Source organism: Sus scrofa, chromosome 1, assembly GCF_000003025.6.
Source record: "Sus scrofa isolate TJ Tabasco breed Duroc chromosome 1, Sscrofa11.1, whole genome shotgun sequence".
In the NCBI taxonomy this organism is placed as follows: domain Eukaryota; kingdom Metazoa; phylum Chordata; class Mammalia; order Artiodactyla; family Suidae; genus Sus; species Sus scrofa.
In genome coordinates this window covers 114,797,278-114,821,091 of record NC_010443.5, presented here as the reverse complement: position 1 = coordinate 114,821,091, position 23,814 = coordinate 114,797,278, and the positions used below count along the sequence as shown (strand labels likewise).

General features: G+C 36.7%; 1 protein-coding gene across 7 annotated transcripts in view; it reads left to right on the top strand.

Moving 5' to 3' along the window:
* The window catches only part of TCF12 (transcription factor 12), a 374,065-nt gene that overhangs the window by 235,272 nt on the left and 114,979 nt on the right, over positions 1-23,814 (top strand). For all 7 annotated transcript variants that reach the window (XM_021094696.1, XM_021094708.1, XM_021094732.1 and 4 more), the window contains one exon: positions 18,342-18,406. In XM_021094696.1, the coding sequence (XP_020950355.1) occupies positions 18,342-18,406 (65 nt within the window). The remainder of the gene's footprint in view (positions 1-18,341; positions 18,407-23,814) is intronic.

Sequence of the window (23,814 nt, the reverse complement as noted above, 5' to 3'; positions counted from 1 at the left end):
TCATTGTGGGAAAAGCAGGAAATGCATGTCAGCTTGCATGGATCCTAGGTACTGAAAGATTTATGCTTCTTTAGATAGGGCAGCAGAGCCTCTTGCCAAAAGGACATAAGCTAAGACACACTGTGATTATGGAGGACAGAAAACTCAGAACTACTAAGAACCAACTGTTGATTCCAAGTACAGGTCTCCTGCCTATCAGGGAGGTGGTGGAAACTCCAACCCAAGGTCAGCTTCAGATTTAAATCAGTTTTGTTGTTACAGAGAGGAAGAAACAAGGAACAGGAAAGCAATGGCATTCTACCACTGGAGGAGGGGCAAAAGCATGGAGAATCGCCTACTCTGGGGCACAGGTTTATAAGATCTTTTGAAAGCTGAGGATGAAAACTAACACTGAAAAAACTTTTACAACAGCCCACCCATATGGTAAATAAGCACTAGGTAAAAGCAGACAATCACCGGGGGAATGAAACATCTGGTCAACTGAAGGTAACCATAGCAACAACAATCATACCCAGCTAAACTCCAGATTAGAGTGACTCACTTAAAGTATTTAAAGAAAAATAAGTAAATAAAGGGCTCATTCTGGAATAGGCATACTTATATCCAGGCCTAAGTGCTGTTTATCTCAGTCCCTACTCTTCTATATATGACAGCCTGCGTTCAGTCAAAATTATGAGACATGCACATAAGCAAGAAGAAAAACAAAAAACGTTGTCAAGAGGTAAAATAATCAACAGAACAAGACTTAGGTGTTGAAACTATCAGATTTTAAAGTAACTGGTTAAGCACAAATGAACATCTCCTCAGAAAAGAAAATCATGGACTTGGAGAAAAGACTTGTGGCTGCCTGATGGGAGGGGGAAGGAGTGGGAGGGATCGGGAGCTTGGGCTTATCAGACACAACTTAGAATAGATTTACAAGGAGATCCTGCTGAATAGCATTGAGAACTTTGTCTAGATACTCATGTTGCAACAGAACAAAAGGTGGGGAAAAATGTAATTGTAATGCATACATGTAAAGATAACCTGACCCCCTTGCTGTACAATGGGAAAATAAAAAAAAAATTATTAAAAAAAAAATTAAAAAATAAAAAAATTTTAAAAAAGGATACAATAAAGTAACTGGTTAGCATATTAAAGGATCTAATGGGAAAAGATGCTCAATATGCACAAATAAATGGAAAATTTTTAGCAGATGTAAATAATTAGAATCAAAACAAAATGCGAGAGATAAAAGAATGATATCAGAGACGAAGTCCTTCAAGACTGTCAATAGACAACACAGTTGCAAAAGTCAGTAAATTTGAATATGGCTAATAGAAATCCAAACTGAAATACAAAGAGAAAAAAGTGATAAAAGATCTAATGAGCATTGTCAAACAGTCTAATATATTTGTGACTGAAGTCTCAGATGGAAAGGAAGAAAGAAAAAAACCATAGATATAAGACTTAAAAAACAAAAAACACACATACACACTTCTAGGCATATATTCCAATTCCTGAAAACCAACAATAAAGAGAAAGTCTTAAAGTCAGCCAGAGGCAGAAAAATAAACTATAACAGGCTTCTCATTAGAAAAGTTACAAGCAACGTGGATGGAACTAGAGACTGTCATACTAAGTGAAGTAAGTCAGAAAGAGAAAGGCAAATACCATATGATAAAACACATCTGGAATCTAATATACAGCACAAATGAACCTATCTGCAAAAAAGAAACAAACTCATGGACTTGGAGAACAGACCTGTGGTTGCTAAGGGGGAGTGGGCAGGATTGGGAGTTTGGGGTTAGTAGATGAAAACTATTGCACTTGGAGTGGATAAGCAGTGAGATCCTGCTGTATAGCACAGAGAACTATGTCTAATCACTTGTGATGGAACATGATGAAGGATAATGTGAAAAAAAAAGAATGTGTATAAATGTATAACTGGGTCAAAAAAAAGTGTCATACTAAGTGAAAGACTTCCCTATTACTAAGAAGCTTTGGACAAATTGTTTACTTGAGCCATAATTTTTTTTTTGTCTGTTCCATTGGAGTATTGGACCAGATGATTACCAAGGGCTCTCTAATATTGCTCAGTCTCATCAAGTTACTTTTAGGGATTTTTTTTTTTAATTCCTCGATTGTAGGATTTGATCAACTTTTCATTGTCATTTGTATATTTCAGCATAGATTTTAAAAAGTAATAAGCAAGAAGATGGTGGAGTGATGTCTCTAAAGTATTAATATAAAAAACCTTTTCAGCCCAGAATTATACTCCATTGAAAAAGTTGTTTCTTTTTTTTAATGAGGACAAGATAAAAACTTTATCAGATACATGAAAAGCTGAAAGAATCCATTTCCAGCAGATTTATGCTATAGTAATAAAGTTCTTTAGGCATAGGGAATGTGCCACCATTCAAGCAGAAGCATGGACCTGCAGCAGGACTCAGCAAATTTTTCTGCAGAGGGCCAGCCAGGTATTGTGTGTTTTAGAGTTCATAGGTCAGATAGTCTCTGTCACAACTAGTCAATTCTGCCATTAGCACAAAAGCAACAATAGGTGATACATAAACAAAAAAGGCATGGCTGTGTTCTAGTAAAAAAAAAAAAAAAAAAGCTTTACTTACAAAAACTGGAAGCGGGTCAGCTTTGGTTCATGGGTTATATATAGTATGCCAACCCCTTGATCTATACAAAGAAATAAGAGCTCCAGAAATGGTGAAAATGAAAGTAAATATAAAAGACATTTGTTTCTTTATTTCTATTTACACAATAAAATAATTGTAGGTCTAAGCAAAAATAGTAACACCATGTGTGGGATATATAAAATATTTTTTTCTTTTATTTTTTTTATTTTATTTTATTTATTTTTTATTTATTTTTTTATTTTCCCACTCTACAGCAAGGGGATCAAGTTATCCTTACATGTATACATTACAATTACATTTTTTCCCCACCTTTTGTTCTGTTGCAACATGAGTATCTAGACAAAGTTCTCAATGCTATTCAGCAGAATCTCCTTGTAAATCTATTCTAAGTTGTGTCTGATAAGCCCAAGCTCCCGATCCCTCCCACTCCCTCCCCCTCCCATCAGGCAGCCACAAGTCTTTTCTCCAAGTCCATGATTTTCTTTTCTGAGGAGATGTTCATTTGTGCTGGATATTAGATTCCAGTTATGAGTGATATCATATGGTATTTGTCTTTGTCTTTCTGGCTTATTTCACTCAGTATGAGATTCTCTAGTTCCATCCATGTTGCTGCAAATGGCATTATGTCATTCTTTTTGATGGCTTAGTAGTATTCCATTGTGTATATATACCACATCTTCCGAATCCAATCATCTGTTGATGGACATTTGGGTTGTTTCCATGTCCTGGCTATTGTGAATAGGGCTGCAATGAACATGCGGGTGCATGTGTCTCTTTTAAGTAGAGTTTTGTCCGGATAGATGCCCAAGAGTGGGATTGAGGGGTCATATGGAAGTTCTATGTATAGATTTCTAAGGTATCTCCAAACTGTTCTCCATGGTGGCTGTAGCAGTTTACATTCCCACCAACAGTGCAGGAGGGTTCCCTTTTCTCCACACCCCCTCCAGCACTTGTTATTTGTGGATTTATTAATGATGGCCATCCTGACTGGTGTGAGGTGGTCTCTCATGGTAGTTTTGATTTGCATTTCTCTTATAATCAGCGATGTTGAGCATTTTTCATGTGTTTGTTGGCCATCTGTATATCTTCTTTGGAGAAATGTCTATTCAGGTCTTTTGCCCATTTTTCCATTGATTGATTGCTTTTTTGCTGTTGGGTTGTATAAGTTGTTTATGTATTCTAGAGATTAAGCCCTTGTCGGTTGTATCATTTGAAACTATTTTCTCCCATTCTGGAAGTTGTCTTTTTGTTTTCTTGGATATATAAAATATTTAACAGTAAAACCTGTAACAACAATAACCCAAAGGATGGGAGGGAGGCTTTTAGAAATAAACTTTTATAAAATTCTTATGCTGTTAACATTACTACTTGAAAGTAAACCCTGTTCATTAAAGATATATATTGTAAATTGAGGGTAAACACTAAAATAAATGCCAGTAGTAAAGGCTAAATGGAATAATTAATCCAAAAACAAGAAAAAGAAATAAAGAACATCTAACAAAGTGATAGATTTAACTCCAACCATATCAATAATCACAGTAAATGTAACTAGTCAAAGCACACAGAGAGAAAAAAGATTGGGGGAAAAAAAGATTTTGACTTTTTTATTCCATTTTTTGTGGTGATTTTTTTGCACATATTTTTAAGAATAGGTTCTTCCCTAGGTGAAAGTGTTTAAATAGTGAACATCACAACATCTGTTTACACACTGTGTAACACCTCCTCAACAATGTAAAAATGCTAATTCCTCCTTTTACCTAATAAGGATGATCTGCCCCTCTGCCTCCCATGAGCTTCAGACAACATTCAAGCTATCTTGACCCAGTGGCTTAGAATCATCAGACCCAAGGTAACTTCCCATAACCATTTTCCCCAATCCCTGGGAAAAAAGGAATAAACGTGTCAAGGATTACATCCAAGCCTGTCTATCCTGTTTCCTCTACGTTGCAGAGTCTACAAGTTTGATAAAATTCACTTTAGATTATTCTTCATTTTCCTTTCTCTTCAGATCTCTTACCACCTTATTCATGCCTTACATGGTTTCTTTGTCTTTATTTCAGTTGTGAACAGAAACTTAACTGTTTATGGCCCAGTGTACAAATTGTGCTAAATACCTGCTCATTAATGCTAAGAGAAGGTGACGCCATTAGCTTTTAATGACATTTAATGAAATGAAAGGCATAAAGAATTTTAAAACCTTTGAAAGTACCCAAAAGTTACCTTTAAATTATTTCCCTGGAATCTGCCTTCTTTTTCTCAAGACTTTTTTTTCAAGCACTGATATTCAGGATATACATTCATGGATTTTCTAGTGAATATATTTTACTTTAAAATAGTAGCTGGAGTTCCCTAGTGGCCTAGTGGTTGAGAATCCAGTGTTGTCATTGCTGTGGATTGTGTCATTGCTGTGGCATAGGTTTAGTCCTTGGCCTGGTAATTTATGCATGCTGCAGGCACAGCCGCCAACAACAACAACAATAATAACAATAACAAATATTTAGTTAGCCCTTATCCTGTGTTTTTCACTATTCTAAGTACTTTTCATGTTAATATATTTCATCCTCACAAAAAAATCAGTGAGATAAAATTCTTATTATCTCATTTCAGCGTTGAGGCAACTAAATGACAGAGTAGAGTGGTTATATAATAATGTTAGTAAGAAGTGGAATGGAAATTTAAGCCCAGTTAAAATGCATCCGGAATCTCTCTTCTTAACCACTTCTCCATTCTTCATTTTTAATTTTATTATTATATGTTTTTTCCTTTTCTTTCTTTATTCTTACTTTCTTTGTTTCTCCCTTCAACAGATATTTTACACAGACACACTGTGAGTGACCTAAATTGATTTGTAGAGCCATTTATAATGAGTTGCTAATTAAAAACAAAACAAAACAAAACACCTAATTTTGAGTTATTTGACTCACAAATGAACTCTGGATTATAACCCATTGAGAAATTGAGGCAAGCTTTTACTTATTTTCAAACTAAGAGGTAGGATGTCAGAACACTGCAGTACTCAGTAGGTACTCAGTAAAAACTGAATTTCTCATATTCTACCCTCATAGTACCTATCTTGTAGCAAAAACCTCATTAAAGACTTATTAGACCATAAAGGGGCTTTAAAGCTTTCTTTTGGACTTTCATCTTTCGTTTCAAGAAAATAGAACAGTCTCCTTTCATTTGCTTTGTATCTGTGTATTTTCTATGATGTACAAAATGTGTTTACCATCCTACATTATATAAGTATAGGGTGTTGAGCCCCAGCGAGAAATTTTATTGTCATGTAGAATTTTTCTTAATCTGAGTAGAATGAAGTCTTAATAATTTTGAGTATATTAACTTCACTTTCTTATTTCAGCATACCATATTCACGAGCATATTCAAAATGTGCTCAACAAATGTATGATGAACTTTCCATATACTTCATTTTTATAACTGCAAATCATCATTATTCCAGAAGTCCCTACATTTTATAGCAGCTTGTCTTCTTCCTCATATTACCAGAAGTGCCCAAAGTTACCTTCCGTCAGAAGGGGGTGCCTTATTCATAGCAAAATAGATGAGTATGTCAATTTCATAGGCTGTTAAAACAGAAAGATCAATCTAGTTCACACTTGTCCCACTCTATCCCATTCTTCAGGTAAAGAAACTGAGGCCTGGGGAGCTTTAATGATTTATGCATGTCACTGCTAGTTCATCCAGAGACAGGAATAGACCCTCCTTGCTCTCATTTCCATGTGTGTTTCATTTCACTACCCTGTTTCTGACCAGATAGTTGGTGAATGATAGCAGTTCCATTGACTAGTTTCTTGTTTTCTATTCCAGTTCTTGCTGTCAAGAGAAACTAGCTAATTAACGATCGTTTATTATCTGCTGTTTTAGAGCACATTTCTCTTAAACTGTCTTTCTGCCTCCACGTGGCTGTATGCCATAGATAGAGCCTTGGAGTAGGATCTGTTCCTGGCATACAAACAAAACAAATCTTGAATTCCAGACCAGTGTTCCCTGAACAAGTGGCATCTGCCTTCTGGTCCCTGGGTGCCATAAAAAACAGACTCAAACACTGACCTTGCCTAGTAAGGTCATGGTTTAAATTAAACAGCCAAAATACAGAAAGATGTGAGAAAATCATGAGAATTAACGTTAATGAGCTTAATGTTCTGTTTATCATTGTAGTATGCACGAAATTTGAGAGGAGCATTCATACAAGAATTTGATGAAAGCAGACACAGTATGTCAGGAGGAGTAGATTATTTAAGTGTGTGATTACCAAGATAATTGGAAAACATGCTATTCTTTATTCCTCCAGCCAAATTTTTTGGTGATGTGACTTTGACCTTCTTTTCTTTTCTTTTTTTATTTATTTATTTTTAGGGTAAGGGGAGTAGACAGGATTGAGATGTTAAAGGATTGGCTTAGTAAAATTGGCTAAAAAGTTATAAAGAACAATGGAATTATTTTAAATCCTTTTTTGTTTAAGCATGGAATAAACATTAAGATACAAAGGTTGCTTGATTATTTTTATTTATTTATTTTTGTCTTTTTGCTATTTCTTGGGCCGCTCCCCCGGCATATGGAGGTTCCCAGGGTAGGGGTCCAATCAGAACTGTAGCCACCGGCCTACACCAGAGCCACAGCAACACAGGATCCGAGCCGCATCTGCAACCTACACCACAGCTCACGGCAACACCGGATCGTTAACCCACTGAGCAAGGGCAGGGACCGAACCCGCAACTTCATGGTTCCTAGTCAGATTCGTTAACCACTGCGCCACGACGGCAACTCCTGCTTGATTATTTTTAGAGAATACATATGCACCATGTTTTCTCCTGAAATGCAGCCAAAGATGAAGAGATAATTCCTAGTTCTGTAATCTGTTGAACTGCTGTAAAAATGAAATGTCTTTGTTTCTAAGTTTTACCAATGTAAGATTGGGGAGACATGGAGATATTAAATGGGAAAACACATTAAATTCCGAATCTAAGGAACAGCAGCAGTGCAATGTAGATGTGAATGTTTTCAGATACAATTTCAAAAAGCAATTATTAAATAAAATGTCTCAGAGAATTGGTATTTAGGTTTTGAGCTACGTATGATGAATATCTTGGTATGCATTCTATATGTGGCATCATTTTTTGATAAATGATGAAAATTGATTAAATGAATTTTCTTAACCTCTTCTGTTTATTCATCCCAAATTTCTACCTATCTACTTATTCGACTCTCATATTGAATCCTCTTTTTAGTATTCTCTCTGTGCATTGTGATGGCTGAAAGGCACTGTTTTTGTATAAATCTTCTCATCTTTGTCTGTGTGTTTATATTTAACTTGTGAATTTGATTTTGGGAGAAGGAATGGATAACATGGGGAAGGGTTGCTGCATCCTGGACGATTTCATCTCGGGTTCTAGTCTCAAGAAGTCATTTCTAAAGCCTATTCAGATTGCCCAGTTCTGACTGTATGCTCTTATCAAATATAATGAGATCCTTTATTGGCGCCTTAGCAATTCTGCAGGAATTATTGATTGGGAAGATGCTTACACTTCTGAGCTGGTCACAGGAAGTTGGTGCAGAGTTAAGATGGAGTAAGTGATGAGATAAAGGCTGGGTTAGAAAAGTGATTACAACTGGGAACTTGCTAATCACTGACTTTTGTAGGGATCCTCTGGTTTATCACTAATCTTACTCACACTTGGCATTTTCCTAGGCCACTGCCTCATCATTCATAGCTGTTTGAGTAATTTGGCACAGAGTGAACAAGAGGAGGGCATAGAGAGTCCAGCAGCTGTGCTTGTTGGCACTAGATTTTTAAACGTCTTCAATGTAGCCAGCAGCGTGCTTGGCACAAATGTTAGCCAATAATACTTAAACAAATTGTTATGGAGAAAATAGGCAAGCATTTATGTTAAAAACCCTCTCTCTTTCCTGCCCTTTTAAAAAAAAAAAATCTGTAAGTTTGAACAGGTTGCTACCAAAATAAAGTCTCTAATTCTGATAGCATGGTCCTAGGTTCTTTCAGACAAGAATTTCCAACTACTTTATAAGCATTAATTAAACTGTGCAAGTCTCTGTGAGGTACATGTTATTGAGGTGGTTTTTCTAAAAGAGTGAGTGGGAACATTGATGTTATGTGACTTGTAATGTGCCCAGCTCATTCAGTGAGAGTGGCAAGAGCCAAGACATGAAGCCAGTAATGAGAATTCCTAAGTTTCGGCTTAGATATACCCAGTGTATTACAAATTTCCCCACTTTGTAGTATAGTATTTTGTTTCTCCAAGTAGTTACATTCAAAATGTATGTAACATTTGTTAATATTCAACCACAAAAGGGGAGGAAAAGCTTCTCCATAAGTAAAGAAATTAGGTAATTCATGAGTTTTCAAAGATACCCAAAGGAGTGGAGGATATTCTGCTCATATAACTCTGATCAAATATAGATTTGTGCCCAAATATTTGCCTATATAAGGATTTCATATGGTTTACCTGAAAATTAAATATGGAAAAGTTGTCATGATTTATATATTGAAATACTTCATTTTGGAATATAGTTACGTTGATCTAGGTAATTTTTGAAACATCCAGGAATTCTTTCTCTAGGTTAAGCCTTTATTTTTTTAGAAAATGTATAATGCTGCCCCTTCTTTGGCCACGCCCACAGTATGTGGAAGTTTCCAGGCCAGGGATTGAGCCTGTGCCACAGCAGCTACCTGAGCCACTGCAGTGACACCACCAGATCCTTAACCCACTCTGCCACAAGGAAACTCCTAATGCTGCCCATTTTAAAATACAGTGATGGAATTTTTTTATTTAATAGATGGTGAATTTGAATTTGAATGTTAGTCAGTATGCTTAAATGAACATTGAAATAGTATTGACTTTCAGAAAAATGGGGAAACGATTTGTTCTCATTTGTGCTTTTACTCATGAAGTCAGCAATTACTTCTTGAGTAGTTTCTATTCATTGAAAATACTAAACTTTGCTGGAAATTTTCAGGTATTTAGTGGACTACTGCAGAAATAAATGCTGAGCCAGCTACATCTTCATTAATGTCTTTTTCTCTGTTCATTTCCTCATAAAAACATTATTTTTCATTGGTAGGAAAACAGCACATATAATTAAGAGAGTATTATAGGGCAGGTTCTCCAGCCAGCAAATTAAGATCTTTACAGGAGATCTTCAAAATTTACTGTCCTGTCTCACAGCTTCCTTCAGTCACTCCTTGGTATTAACAGACTGTCTAGTAGGATGAAAAATGTAACTAGCAGTACTACCAGCGTGTAAGTAAACTACCTTTCCCAGTGCCTTGCACACATGTAATAGTCAGCAGTTTCCCCTAGCAACCTTAAGACTTTGAGAGTGAATAAGAGAAAGTGGAAGAGTCCTACACTGCTGTGTACTCCAAGGGAGGTTCAGCAAAGCATCTGGGGAGTTCATGAGCCAAAGTTGGTCAACAGAGTAATGCCATGTCTCCCATGAAGGGGTGTGCTCTGGGTTCCCCAGCATACCCTGTCAGGTGTGTCAGAAGCAAGGGAGCTTCAGTGCAAAAGCAGTCATGGGTTTCAGAGCAGGGCAGCTGGAGCAATTCCTCAAAGAAATTGACCTCAGAGAGTCAGTTACATTCCCCACAGCAGGAATTCTGCAAGGTGTGCTCTCATGGCCGGCACAGCAGTTATTTTTTTTAATTGCTTTTAACATATACACACAAATCAATCACTGCTTAGATTAGGAAACTGAGGCCCAGAAAGATGTGATCCGAATAAATACTTTTCTAACAGACACTGAAGCAAGCATAACATCATCATGTGCCCTTTGTAAGAACCGAAAAGAATAGCAATTACCTGTAAGTGAAACTGGCATAACTGCCCATATTCTCATTCTATCCAGAGGCACCCTTTGGAGTAGTTGTGCTTTATTGCCAGTCATTCTTGGGATGATTTGTCATCAGTCCCTCTTTTCAGCAGGAAAACTTTTCACATCCTGTGCTAAATCAGTTGATTAGTAGAGGCTGCTTGGAGGGCTGAAATCAGGAAAAAAAAAATCTTGTGTTCTATTTGGGATCCATCAAATGTCTACATATATGATCAGAATATAGGAATTATATCCTAAGCCACCACAGGAAAATAGTGAAGTATAGTATGTTGTTAGGAATTTGGTGTCAGATAACCCTGTATTCCAGTGCTTTTATCTTCTTATTCTGTGACCTTGGCAAGTTATTTTTCCTTGTTAGTGAAATCGGAATTTATTAGTACCTACTTCCGTGGGTCAGAAGAATTAAAGCCACCTTTAGCTGTCATTTGGATTATTTCAGTAATCTTCTCATTGGTCTTCCTGCTTTCACATTTGTTCCCTCATAGTTTATTCTCCACACTGCAGTCACAGTGATACTTTTAAAATGTGGGTCATCTTTTCAGTAAACAGTACTGAGGTCTGTTGGATATCCCAAAGGAAAAAACTTGTACCTTGACCCTCTGCCAACAGGCACAAAAACCAAATTCAAATTTGTGTGAAAGATTAAGCTTTTAGAAGAAAACATAGAAAAATAGATTTGTAACCTTGGAAGAGGTGGGGACTTCTTAAATAGTACACATACCAAAGAACATTAACCATAAAGGGAAAACTGGACTTGGAATGTGTAAAACGAAGAATTTCTGTTTATCGAAAGATACCATTAAGAGAGTGAAAAGGCAAACTACATAAAATATTATGTAGATACAATGAAAGGTTTTATATCAAAAATACGTGGACTCTGACAAATCAGAAAGCAAATGACAAATAATCCAGTAGAAAAAAAGTGAACAAAAAACTTGAATGGCCATTTAACTGTAAAGGACCTGAATGCCCAATAAACATAAACTCATTGTGATTCACCAGTAGTAACTTGACTGCTATAAGTGTCTATTAAGTCTTCCCACTGCATTAGCAAATAACTTTGCAAGGAAAGAGTTAATCTTTTCATAAATCTCTTTGCTAATAAGAACATTTGGAAGAGTTATTTTACTATTGGAAGTTCTGTTTTCTGGGAGTTTTCCCTCACCATCCCTACACTTTGGCTTTTTAGTGTTACTCTTAAAATGTGGGTGATACCAAGTAGAAAGCAACCGTCAGTGGACCTTTTTATGGTGGAGTCTTCATGTTCAATGTAGTACTGCTCTGAATGGGAGATGGAGTAAGTAACCTCTGAAGTCTCATTGGAAGATGAGTCTTTGATCCTGGGGAATGCCTTATGTGGTGTTTCTGATTACTCAAGAATGATGTAGAGGTTCTTTAATTCACCTGCACTTCAAGGAGTTTCTAAAATTGGGGTTTACTTTTACCCTGCTCAAAATTTGAACCCTTAAAACCAGGGTTCCCAAAATTGAGTGTGGCACATTCCACCAACTTATATGACCTGCCAAGAGGACTCCTGTCATTTCAACTCTTTCCTCCACTCCTCTGGAAGTGGGCATGCTTTCAGTTTTTTGAGGTGGAAGAAGCATTAGAGGAGTTCCCGTCGTGGCACAGTGGTTAACGAATCCGACTAGGAACCATGAGGTCGCGGGTTCGGTCCCTGCCCTTGCTCAGTGGGTTAACGATCCGGCGTTGCCGTGAGCTGTGGTGTAGGTCGCAGACGCGGCGTAGGCCGGTGGCTACAGCTCTGATTCAACCCCTAGCCTGGGAACCTCCATATGCCGCGGGAGCGGCCCAAGAAATAGCAACAACAGCAACAACAACAACAACAGACAAAAAGACAAAAAAAAAAAAAAAAAAAAAAAAAAAAAGAAGCATTAGAAATTTGTCTTAATGTTCTTCCTGCCCCCTCTTTACTGGGGCTTTCAAGTATTTAACATAAATTCAAATAGATTATGGTAATATGATAAATCCAGTGAAATTGAAAATATTTTTTTTAAGGAAATGATATCCTGATTTTAGAAAAATCATTTAAGTATGCGATAAGATGACTTGGTTTAACAGTGGTTCAAATTTTTTTAAATGTCTAATTTGTGCCCAATACAAATGGTAGTATGACCATTATTGGTTAAAAAAGCCAGTAAATTCTTGACTGTACTTAATGGAGTGATAAAATTCAAATAGAGTTTAAGAGGAAGGTAGGTTTCCATGTTTTTCTTATTTTGCGTCCTTTTTTTTTTTTTTTTTTTTTGCCTTTTAGGGCCTTACCCGCAGCATATGGAAGTTCCCGGGCTGGGGGCAAATCGGAGCTGTAGCTGCTCGCCTACACCACAGCCACAGCAATGCAGGATCTGAGCCTCCTCTGTGACCTACACCATAGCTCACAGCAATGCTGGATCCTTAACCCACTGAACAAGGCCAGGGATCAAACCTGCTTCCTCATGGATTCTAATCAGATTCGTTTCTGCTGCACCATGATGGAAACTCCATTTTGTGTCTTCTTATATTTCCTTTTGATTTGTCATTTTGTGTTTTCAGCCCTTACCTTTCTACCCATTGGAAAGGGGGCATTTAATTGCTTTGGGGGAAAAAAATCAGTGAGCTATCTCTCTATAAGAAGAAAGATAGGATCTACTTTATATTTGGTTCTTACCACACTAGATACTCCCAAGACTATCTTGATTCTCATTCTTTAGCCCTTGGGCAGAGGAAGAGTGTTCAACTCTGACCTTAGAGTTTACTCAAGTGTTTGATCAGCTTGTCCCAATCAGTGCATATCCCTTTTATCTTTGAGGCTAATTGTTCTCACAGCCTTGGGATTACATGATCTGAGTCTGAATGAAAACCAGTTTGACAGTTCTTAAACTATGTAATAGGGCAGAGTATAGTTTATCTCCCAGACCACTTTTGTTGTAAAATCACTTGCCCAGAAGGCCATATTGTTCTCACTTGGGCCATCTACGCAAAGGACCCTTCTTCTGTGGAATGGTGGGTAGTTTCATCTCCACCTTTAGTATGATCAGAAGATGCCTATTTCCCCACTCAGGTTTGAATAGGGGTCCCCTTCCTTGTTCAGTAGTATGGATTTCATCAGGCCCAGATAATTCTCTGTCCTCTCCTCTAGATCTACCCACTGTGCAATTTGGAGCTGGACCTTAAGACACCTGACCTTAATTGTGGAACCTGTTTTTCATCCAAGTAGGCTGTAAGCTTTTTTACTTGTTGAAAACTGTTAAGGGCACAGCCTTGAATCTTCATCTCATAACCCCACCATCTGTCAGAGTGACTAACCCATAAATGTTTGATGGAATTTATCAAATACAGATTCTTCTATCTAGTCAACTCTTAAAAGTTTGTGATTGGGTTGGAGAGGAATAGGAATGCAAAACTGTGCCTGTCCATCCTCAGCCTCAACTTGACTGCTGATTGTGTCCTATGCCAAAAGAATAGAGTTAAAATGATCTTTTGAAGACTCTATAGACTAATATTAACATTAGTTTATATTTTTGGAGCTTAAGCAAGCAATGGAGAGTTGTAACTTACGTTCCCACATGTACATTATTGCTAGGGAACATGATGACAGAGAATTTTTTTTTTTTTAATTCCAAGGAAATTTGTTAGAGTAATGACCGCCCCTAATAGTTTATTCATTTTACACAAACAACTGGGTAAAATAATTTCTTGAATCAGTAATTTTATGTGTCTTGAACAGTTGTTTTAAACCCTATCCATATTAGACAAAAATAATTTGTCATTTCTTGAGCATGTCTCATTTTGGGGTCAGAAAATACTGCGTCTGGTTAATGTAAACTATTTAAGTCCAGCTACTTAAAAATAATTTTGTCCACAGAATACTTATTTATGAACTATATGTTTGATGGCTTGATATACAAATATGTACATAAACCTATATCTTCTAATAATAATAATGTTGTTCTACTGATGTTGGGGCTCTTAGGGAGATTCCCAAAGTGGAAGGAAAATCAGTGAACTTGGACAGTGAAAAAATTGTCTTTTTTTTTTTTTTTTTACCATATGGAGGTTCCCAGACTAGGGTCAGATCAGAGCTATAGCTGCCAGCCTACACCACAGCCACAGCAACACAGGATCTTTAACCCTCTGAGTGAGGCTAGGGATCAAACCCGCAACCTTGTAGTTCCTAGTCAGATTCATTTCCACTGTGCCACAACGGCAACTCCTAGAAAAAATAAAAATATTAAAAAAAATTTTTTTTTAAATAACAACAACAAAAAAAACAGGCTATCAACTTCCATTTCAGAAGAAACTACTTTGAAATGTTTTTGCTTATATGAAATGAATGAATTTTCATTCTCTCTGGCTTGAATATCCTCAGTGAAAGGAAGAAGTTTAGAAATTGTAATAGGCACAGGAAGTAAGTTTTCTTAAACAGTCTATCTAATGAGTAGCCTTCTCACAGATATCAGGATTGTATTTGATATCTGTACGTATTAGAAGAACAGGCCTAATAGTGATCTCTTACTTTGTTCCCTTACCCACCTCAACAGTTAAAAAGAAAAGATTCCTTACTGTTACATTTGAGTGAGAGTATAACAGTTGTTGGTTTTAAGTGTTTAGTGGTTGGTTGAAATAATGTTTCGGAAGAACTTGCAAGGTAAAAAGGACTTAGTGGGAAGTTCCCATTGTGGCTCAGTGGTAACAAGCATGACTAATAACCATGAGGATGCGGTTCTATCCCTGGCCTCACTCAGTGGGTCATGGATCCTGCATTGCTGTGAGCTGTGGGGTAGGTCACAGACATGGCTCAGATCTTGCGTTGCTGTGACTGTGGTATAGGCCAGTAGCTGTAGCTCTGATTCGACCCCTAGCCTGGGAACGTCCATATACTGCAGGTGCAGCCCTAAAAAGCAAAAAAAAAAAAGGACTTAGCACCCAGCTAATATTAAGTTAATAGTATATTGTGGTGAATGACAAGCCATTGGTTTAGTTTCTTTTTTTTTTTTTTTTTAACTTTATGGTATTGTCATCTCTGCATTCTGTCCTTCCACTTGTATGAGACATGCTTTGTTTTTAAAGGCAACACTTTCTTATCATTAAAGACATGTACTGGGAATGATTTTTAATATCTCATAAAGCGGTGGAACATGATGGAGGATAATGTGAGAAAAAGAATATATATATAGGTATGACTGGGTCACTTTGATTTATAGTAGAAATTAACAGAATACTGTAAACCAACTATAATAGAAAAAATAAATATCATCAAAAAATAAATAAATGAAATAAATCATGCATTGCCGTTGTTTCACTGAAGTAGGCACTTCATCAGTAATAGATAATAAGTGCTTCTTGGAGTTCCTTCTGTGGCAGAGTGGGTTAATGATCCTGTTTGTCTCTGGAGGTGCTGGTTCCATAACTGGCCAGGTGCAGAGGGTTAAGGATCTGGCTTTGCTGCAGCTGTGGCATAGGTTGCAGCTCCAGTTTGGATTATGCCATGGGGGTGGCCAAAAAAGATAGAGAGAGGGAGGCAGACAGGCAGGCAGGAAAGAAGGAAGGAAAAATAATTGCTTCTTAAGACATATGCTCTAATATCCTAATGGGCTCAGAAATGATACCCCTAGTTATTAAAGTATTTTTCTAATAACTAGCTTTGTTACTACAGAAATTATTTTGTGTATCTAAAGATTCATAGATGCCAAATTCAGAGTTGTACATTAGTTGAACTCTGAATAAGATTTCTATATTAGTTGGCCAGTTGGATATATCAGTGGTATGCATACATCATTGCAAATGATTGAATATTAGTACATCTGTCTCCGAGTTTTTAAAAAATTATGCACCATGTCAGTGAACAGTTTTGAGCATCTCATCCATTTATGGATTTTGGGGGGGAGGTGAGTGTCGATGTTTGTTTTTTAACCAATTTTTAAATTGTATTTTATAGTTGTTTTTTTGTTGGCTGCACCCTCAGCCAGGGATCGAACCTGTGATCCCAGCCACTGCAGTGACAACACTGGATCTCCAACCCGCTGAACCAAAAGGGAACTCTGTGTGGAGTTTTTTAAATTAATAAACTATACATGTTTATATAATCACAAACTAATAGCTCAATATGTATATTATACAGTCATGGTGAAGTTCATATAGCCTCAGTAATTTTAAGGATTTTGGGTACCTTGTCAGATTTAATTATATTGTTATTCTTTTTACCTTGAAATGGAAAAAAAGAATTAGCTCTGCCATTATCACTTTATTTCTATCTCCATCTTTTTGTTTTGTTTTGTTTTCGCTTTTCAGGGCATATGAAAGTTCCCAGGCTAGGCATTGAATTGGAGCTGCAGCTGCCAGCCTACACCACAGCCACAGCAACACCAGATCCAAGCCACATCTGCAACTAGATCAAGCCACCTCTGCGACTTAGGTCACAGCTCACTGCAACACCAGATCTCCAGCCCAGTGAGCAAGGCCAGAAATCAAACCTGCATCCTCAGTGATGCTAGTCGGGTTGGCAACTTGCTGAGCCACAATGGGAACTCCAGAATATTTTTTGGTTTTGGTTTTGGTTTTTTTACTTTTCAGGGCCATCCCTGCAGCATATCACCATCTTTGATATTAACATCAAACTGGGAGTTCCCCTCGTGGCACAGTGGTTAATGAATCCGACTAGGAGCCATGAGGTTGCAGGTTCAATCCCTGGCCTTGCTCAGTGGGTTAACGATCCAGCGTTGCCATGAGCTCTGGTGTAGGTTGCAGACGTGGCTCAGATCCCGTGTTGCTGTGGTTCTGGTGTAGGCCGGTGGCTACAGCTCCAGTTAGACCCCTAGCCTGGGAACCTCCATATGCCGTGGGAGCAACCCTAGAAAAGGCAAAAAGACCAAAAAAAAAAAAAAAAAAAAACCTGTGATCCCTACAGAAATCTTTTCAAGCATCATGTCTATTTGTGAGGGAATATTTAGTTAAAAACTATGTAATATTTGAAAATTCACTTTCCTGAACATACTTAAACTCCAGTATATTGAAAAGCAAATGAATAAGATTACTGCTGTCACTTGTTAACACTGCAGGCCATCTGCTGGCCTGTACCATTCCTGTCACTTGACCATCCAGCTTTTCAACTGCAAGTATAATCCCAAGAATTCTTCTGCATTTCTGGGAATAGTATAAGTTGGCATGACAATTTCAGAGAAAGGTAATTCTTACGAAGTTGCAAGTTTGCATCCTTTAATCCAGCAGTATCCTGGAGAAATGCTTATGTGTGTGCAAGACATGTACAAGGATGTTTGCTTAAGCATTCTTCATGATAACAAAAAAAAGGTATAAACAATCTGTTTTTCAAAGAATAAATCAACTGTGGTTTTATTTGTTTAATGGGACATTTTATAGCATTAAAGATGAATGAACCAGGTGTCTGTTTTTAACATTATATCTCAGGATATATACCATGTAATTCCATCTGTTTAAATTTATTAAACACAAATAGTAAATGTATATTGTTTGAGTACGTGAATATATACTAAAAGATTCAAAATATACATGGGAATCATATATCAGTTTTATGACAGTGGTTACCTTGGAGTCTGGGGTGAGATGTGAGCTCTATCTATATTGTTTTAATTTCTGAGGAGAAGGAAACAGGAGAAAGTGTTCAGTCTGAAGCAAACATGGGAAAACATTGTTCTCACTTGTGGGTATGTGGATCATACTGTTGGCTATATATTGTCCATTCTTTTGAATATTTTTTCATTGTTTCACATGACTGGAAATGATAGTAATGGTCTAGAAGTTGAATTGATTGTGTCAGTAAATGAGGATTTTTGTATAAAGATTTTTTTCTTTGTCTTATAGGAAAAACATCAGAGAGAGGCTCATTTTCCCTGTACAGCAGAGATACTGGATTACCAGGCTGTCAGGTAAGTTTAATAAATACAGAAACAATGAGGTAGTATCTTTATTTACATGTTAAAAATTTAAGAGAGGAGGTAGAAATTTATCCAATATGTTTCACCATTACTTGTGCATTTAACTTGTGACTAAATGTGGTTTTTAGTAATTAAGCATAATTTTTTTCTTCTGCTCCTCTGCTTAAAATAGTTTCCCTTCCACAATTCATGAGTCTTTTTCTATCACCAAAGAATTTCATAACTGGAGGTAAAGTAGTTCTATCTTCTTACCCTCTTCCAAAATGCTTATTTCTGAAAAAGGGTTTTATTTATTTCTTCATTTAAAAAAACAAAACAAACAAACAAAAAACAGTGTTGATGTTCCCACTGTGATGCAGTGAGGTAAGCATACAACTCTAGTGGCTTGGGTTGCTGCAGAGGTGCAGGTTCAACCCCTGGTCCAGCACAGTGGGTTAGCTGTGCTGTAGGTAGGCCAAAGCTGTGGCTCAGATTCAGTCCCTGGCTTGGGAATTTCTATATGCTGCTGATGCAGCCATTAAAAATAATTAATTAAAGAATAAAAAGAACAGTTGCTGATATAGTATATAAAGAACATAAAAAATTGCTCTCTGTGACTTGACTATCCTATGTTAAGCTTACCAACGTTGGAAGTATTTTCATTTTAATCTGTACCAAACTCTGGCCCAGCTGCTTGCCACTTGAAAATCACTATCCAAGGGGCAGGTGTTGGTAGAAAGGAAAGTTACTTTTAATTAAAAAATGGGCAGTCTTGGGAGAAGGCAGACTCGTGTACGCCCACACCAACTCTAAAGGTTCTACTTGGCCATGACAGTATTTGAAGGGAAAGAGAGCAAAGTCATCTCAGTCGTTGCAATAGAGTTTCTGAGTCGTTGCCATCCCCCACTGTATCAGGCTTGTTGGCTTCTTATCATCTTTATTTAGATGCTATCTTGTTCACACCGTTTGTTCACACACTTTGTTCGTGAGATTGCAGAAGGGTAAGTTAGGGGAGAGGTCTGATCATCAATTACTTACTTATTCTTCATTTCTTCTTTGATCTCTAGAAAGCACCAGTAGGTTAGGCAAGGTATTGCGTGATCAAAAAATTTGAAAAGTGTGCTTGGACCAAAGATAAATAGAGCACAGGGGTACCTGATTTAAGGTTAGTTACAGTATAGCTTTGCCAACGTGATAAGACAAAAGGAATTTCCTGCTGAGGGCACTTCCTTTCAAAGAGCTGCATACAGATCTATATCCAAACAATTTTTTGAGCTTCTTATGGTTCTTTGACTTGGAAAGTTTCTTTCAACTCTTCTGTATTCCTTACTTATTATTATTAGCATGTTGCATTTCTACTGGTGACTACTTTCTCTGCTTCTTTCCCATATCTGTACATTGAGAATCCTGCAGTTCTTTCACCTGCAGATTCCCATCAGAATCAAAACAAAAAGCATACAGAGGAAAAGGAGACTATATTAAATTAATTTTCTGCTGTCTGCATACCTTTCGTGAGACCTACCCTAACTTTAGACATGTGCATTTAACTGTCATATTAACAATAATACTTCTTTTAATACCTATCCCATAATTGTGCCTCTCAGAGTCAGAAGACCTAGGTTCAAATCCCATGTCTAAGTTTACTGACCTATGGTCGTAAGATAAGTCATTTAACCTTGAATCCCATCTTTACAATGATTTCCTCATTTGAAAAATAGAATTAGCAGTTTTTCACCACATAGTTTGTAAGTCTCTGAAAGCTAAACTGCATGCACTTGTGAAAGGATTTACAAAATAGATGCGCATTTTGAAATGTTTTTAATTCATATACCTCCAAAAAATATTCTAAATTTAAAAAAAAAATTGACCACGCCTATGACATACAGAAGTTCCTAGGCCAGAGGAACAACCTGAGCTACAGCAGCAACCTGAGCCACTGAGGTGACAAATCCAGATCCTTAACCCACTGTGCCATGGAAGAACTCCATTAATATCATTCTTAAGAGACCAAAAAGATTGAGTACCACTGCTCTAATGTTAACAGTACTGCTAAACTTGAGAAAAAAGCTATTGTAAGCTCTTTGAAACTACACCTACAGCTATTAAATTATTCTTAATGTTTATATTCACCTACATTTATTATACTCCCTTAGTAAGAGTACTGCTATTTAGTTAGAAGCAGTGGTAAGCTCTGTTTATATAATTCTCCAATTTTGAAAAGATGAATCCTCACAGTTTTTGTCAAGGATTAATATTTAGCCAGATTTAAGTCTCATATCAAAAACATTTATTTTAAACCTAGATGCATAGCAGTATAATAACATTTGCTATGATTTACTGAACACTAAGCCAGACATTGAATTAAACATGATCACATTTAATCCTTCTAGCAACACCCATTTTGTAGGTTAGAAAATGAGTGTTCTCCAGAAGTATTCAGTAATTTGCTCAAGACTGTATGTCTAGCAAGTGGTTAACCAGCTAAATGGTTAATGCTTGATGTTTTTAACTATGATATAATTATACAGTAGCGTAAGAATCCCTTGTCTCCCTCCTCCCTCCCATTTTGATTTGTTTGGTTGAGGAGGGACTAGAGAATTTATATTCTAACAAGTGCCCCAGGTGATTTTAATTCACATGGACTGAGAATTATGCTTTCAGATACCCAATTGCTCTGTATACTCCAAATATAAGCACATATGGAGTATTGAAAAAGAAGAAACTGGAGTTCCCATCATGGCTTAGCATGTTAAGGATCCGACACAGTCTCCATGAGGATGTGGGTTGAGTCTCTGGCCTCACTCAGTAGGTTAAGGATCCAGCATTGACGCAAGCTACAGTATAGATCATAGATGCGTCTTAGATTTGGTGTTGCCATAGCTGTGGCATAGGCCTCAGCTGTAGCACCAACACAACCCCTAGTCTGGGAATTTGCATGTGCCTCAGATGTGGCCATAAAAAGAAAAAAGAAGTAGAAACTATGTAAGATCACAGTTTAAAAATTGTTTATCACATGCTAGAGAGATCCAGCAGGCCTATGCAAAAGAGAATAAGGTTAGGAGACTATGAAATATAAAATAACAATATTGCTATACCAAGATTTATAAGTATTCAAATGAGAGAAAGATTTGTGGAGTTTTTTTTTTGGGGGGGGGTTGTCTTTTTGTCTTTTAAGGGCTGCACCGGAGGCTAGGAAACTAATTAGAGCTGTAGCCAGTGGCTCTCGTCACAGCCACTGCAATGCCAGATCCGAGCCGTGTCTGCGACCTACACGACAGCTCTGGCAACGCTGGATCCTTAACCCACTGAGCAAGGGTAGGGATCAAACCGCAACCTCATGGTTCCTAGTCAGATTTGTTTCCGCTGCGCCACGATGGGAACTCCAAAGAAAGATTTGTTTTTAAAAAATTCACAGAAGCAATGCATGAGCTCCAAAGAGGAAGCCCAAAATTCAACACAGAGGAGAGAAGATTATACTGCAGCAAGGATAAATAGCATCATAGAAGACCAGAGATCTCTCTTAAAATAAGTAAAAGGATTCCTTACTATGAAAGGAAAAATGGCTTGCTATTTATTTTTGTTACTTAGCTCTGACTGCTGCAATTGCTAGGAGAAATTATCATGTATCACACCAGCTGATTTGAGGCCTAAGTAGTAAACTCAAGAAATTCAAGAGTTTAAAAAGATGTATCACTCCCACTCAAAGAAAAACCTGTATTCTAAATAGTACTTATTATAATAGGCCAGAAGAAGAAAAAATACACTGAAACAGTTAATATTTTGTGTTATCTATTCACAAGTAACATGACAATCTTAACCATACAATAATAGAAGGAAATATAAATAGTGACTACAAAATTACACCCAAAAACTACTTTGAAACCATTTTTCTTTAATAACCCCCCCAAAGAACATTAACTCTGCTATTAATGTACATAAAATGCTGCTGACATACTGCAAAATTCAAGCTAATATAATAATGCCTGATGGGCCTGACTTCATGTTAAGATGATGTAATAATATATTGCTAAATGAGTCTCCTCATATTACCTTCACAGCAGTCATGTAACGGATGAGCCATTAAAAGGAAACTGGTGTAGCAGTATTACTGGAAACATTGATAGATCATTCTGCAATTGAATTTTTTTTTGACTGATCACAGAGCATAGAAGCCAACATCTTTATTAGCAGTAGGTATAATACTTTAAAACTGCCACCATGAAGTGAACTATCCTTTTATGATTATAGTAGTTTCTCATTGATACTCTTAAACAAGTATTTATTCAAGTAGTTTATGTAAGTTTTTCTCCAAATGTTCAAACCTGGAAGAGTCAGGGTCTTTTTTTTTTCCCGAAGAGATTTAATTTTCATTAGAGTTAAAATATTATACCCTTGAAAAAAATGACAGCTTTAAAAACTCAGTTAACAGTTATTTAAAAATTTATCCATACCATTTGCTTCCTTACCATCTTCCTTTTTCATTAATCTTATTATATATAGACATTTGATGATAATAAGTCACTACATAAGGAAGATAAAACAATAATAAATGTGTATAAACCTAATAACAGCATCAAAATAAGTGAAGCAAAAACTGGTATGATTAAAGAGAGTGATAAATTCACAGTCATAGCTGAAGATTTAAATACCTCTCTTAGCAGTTGACAGAATAACTAGATGGAAACTTAGTGAAGACATAGAGCTAAATGAACCATGTAAACTGCCTTGACCTAATTGATACTTAACAAAATTCTATTCCCCACAACTGATGAATATAGATTCCTTTCAAGGGTACATGTTATACTCAACAGGATTGAACCCTGTACCAATCTTTAAATCATTGTCAATAAATTGAAAAGGTTTATAATGATACAAAGTATTTTTTCTGACCACAAAAAAATTAAATTAGAAGTCAGTTAAGATATCTAGAAAAACACCAAATATTTGGAAATGAAACAGCCAATGTCTATATAACCTAAGGTTTTGAAAAAAAAATTAGAAGGAAATTTAGGAAGTTTTTCTAACTAAATTGTAATGAGATATAGTGAAATGTGTTGGTGCAGCTAAAGCAATGCCTTGGGAAAAATGTATAGCTCTAAACACCTGTATTCAAAAAAAGTCTATAGTGCATTACCTGAGGTTCTGTCGTATGAAGCTAGAAAAGGAATCACAAAAGTATAAGGGAGAAGGCAATACAAATAAAAGCAGAAATCCGTGTAATATCACAAAAATAATTAAAAAAAGCTAACAAAGCCAAAATTTGGAAAGACCTGTAAAATTAATAACTCCTAGCTAGACTGATTAAAACAAAGGCGAAGAAGGAAGGAAAAGAAAGAACACCAGTTAACAATATCTGAAATGGAAGAGAGTTATCACTGTAAACCATACTGTATTAAAAGAATAGGAGTGCCCTGGTAGCC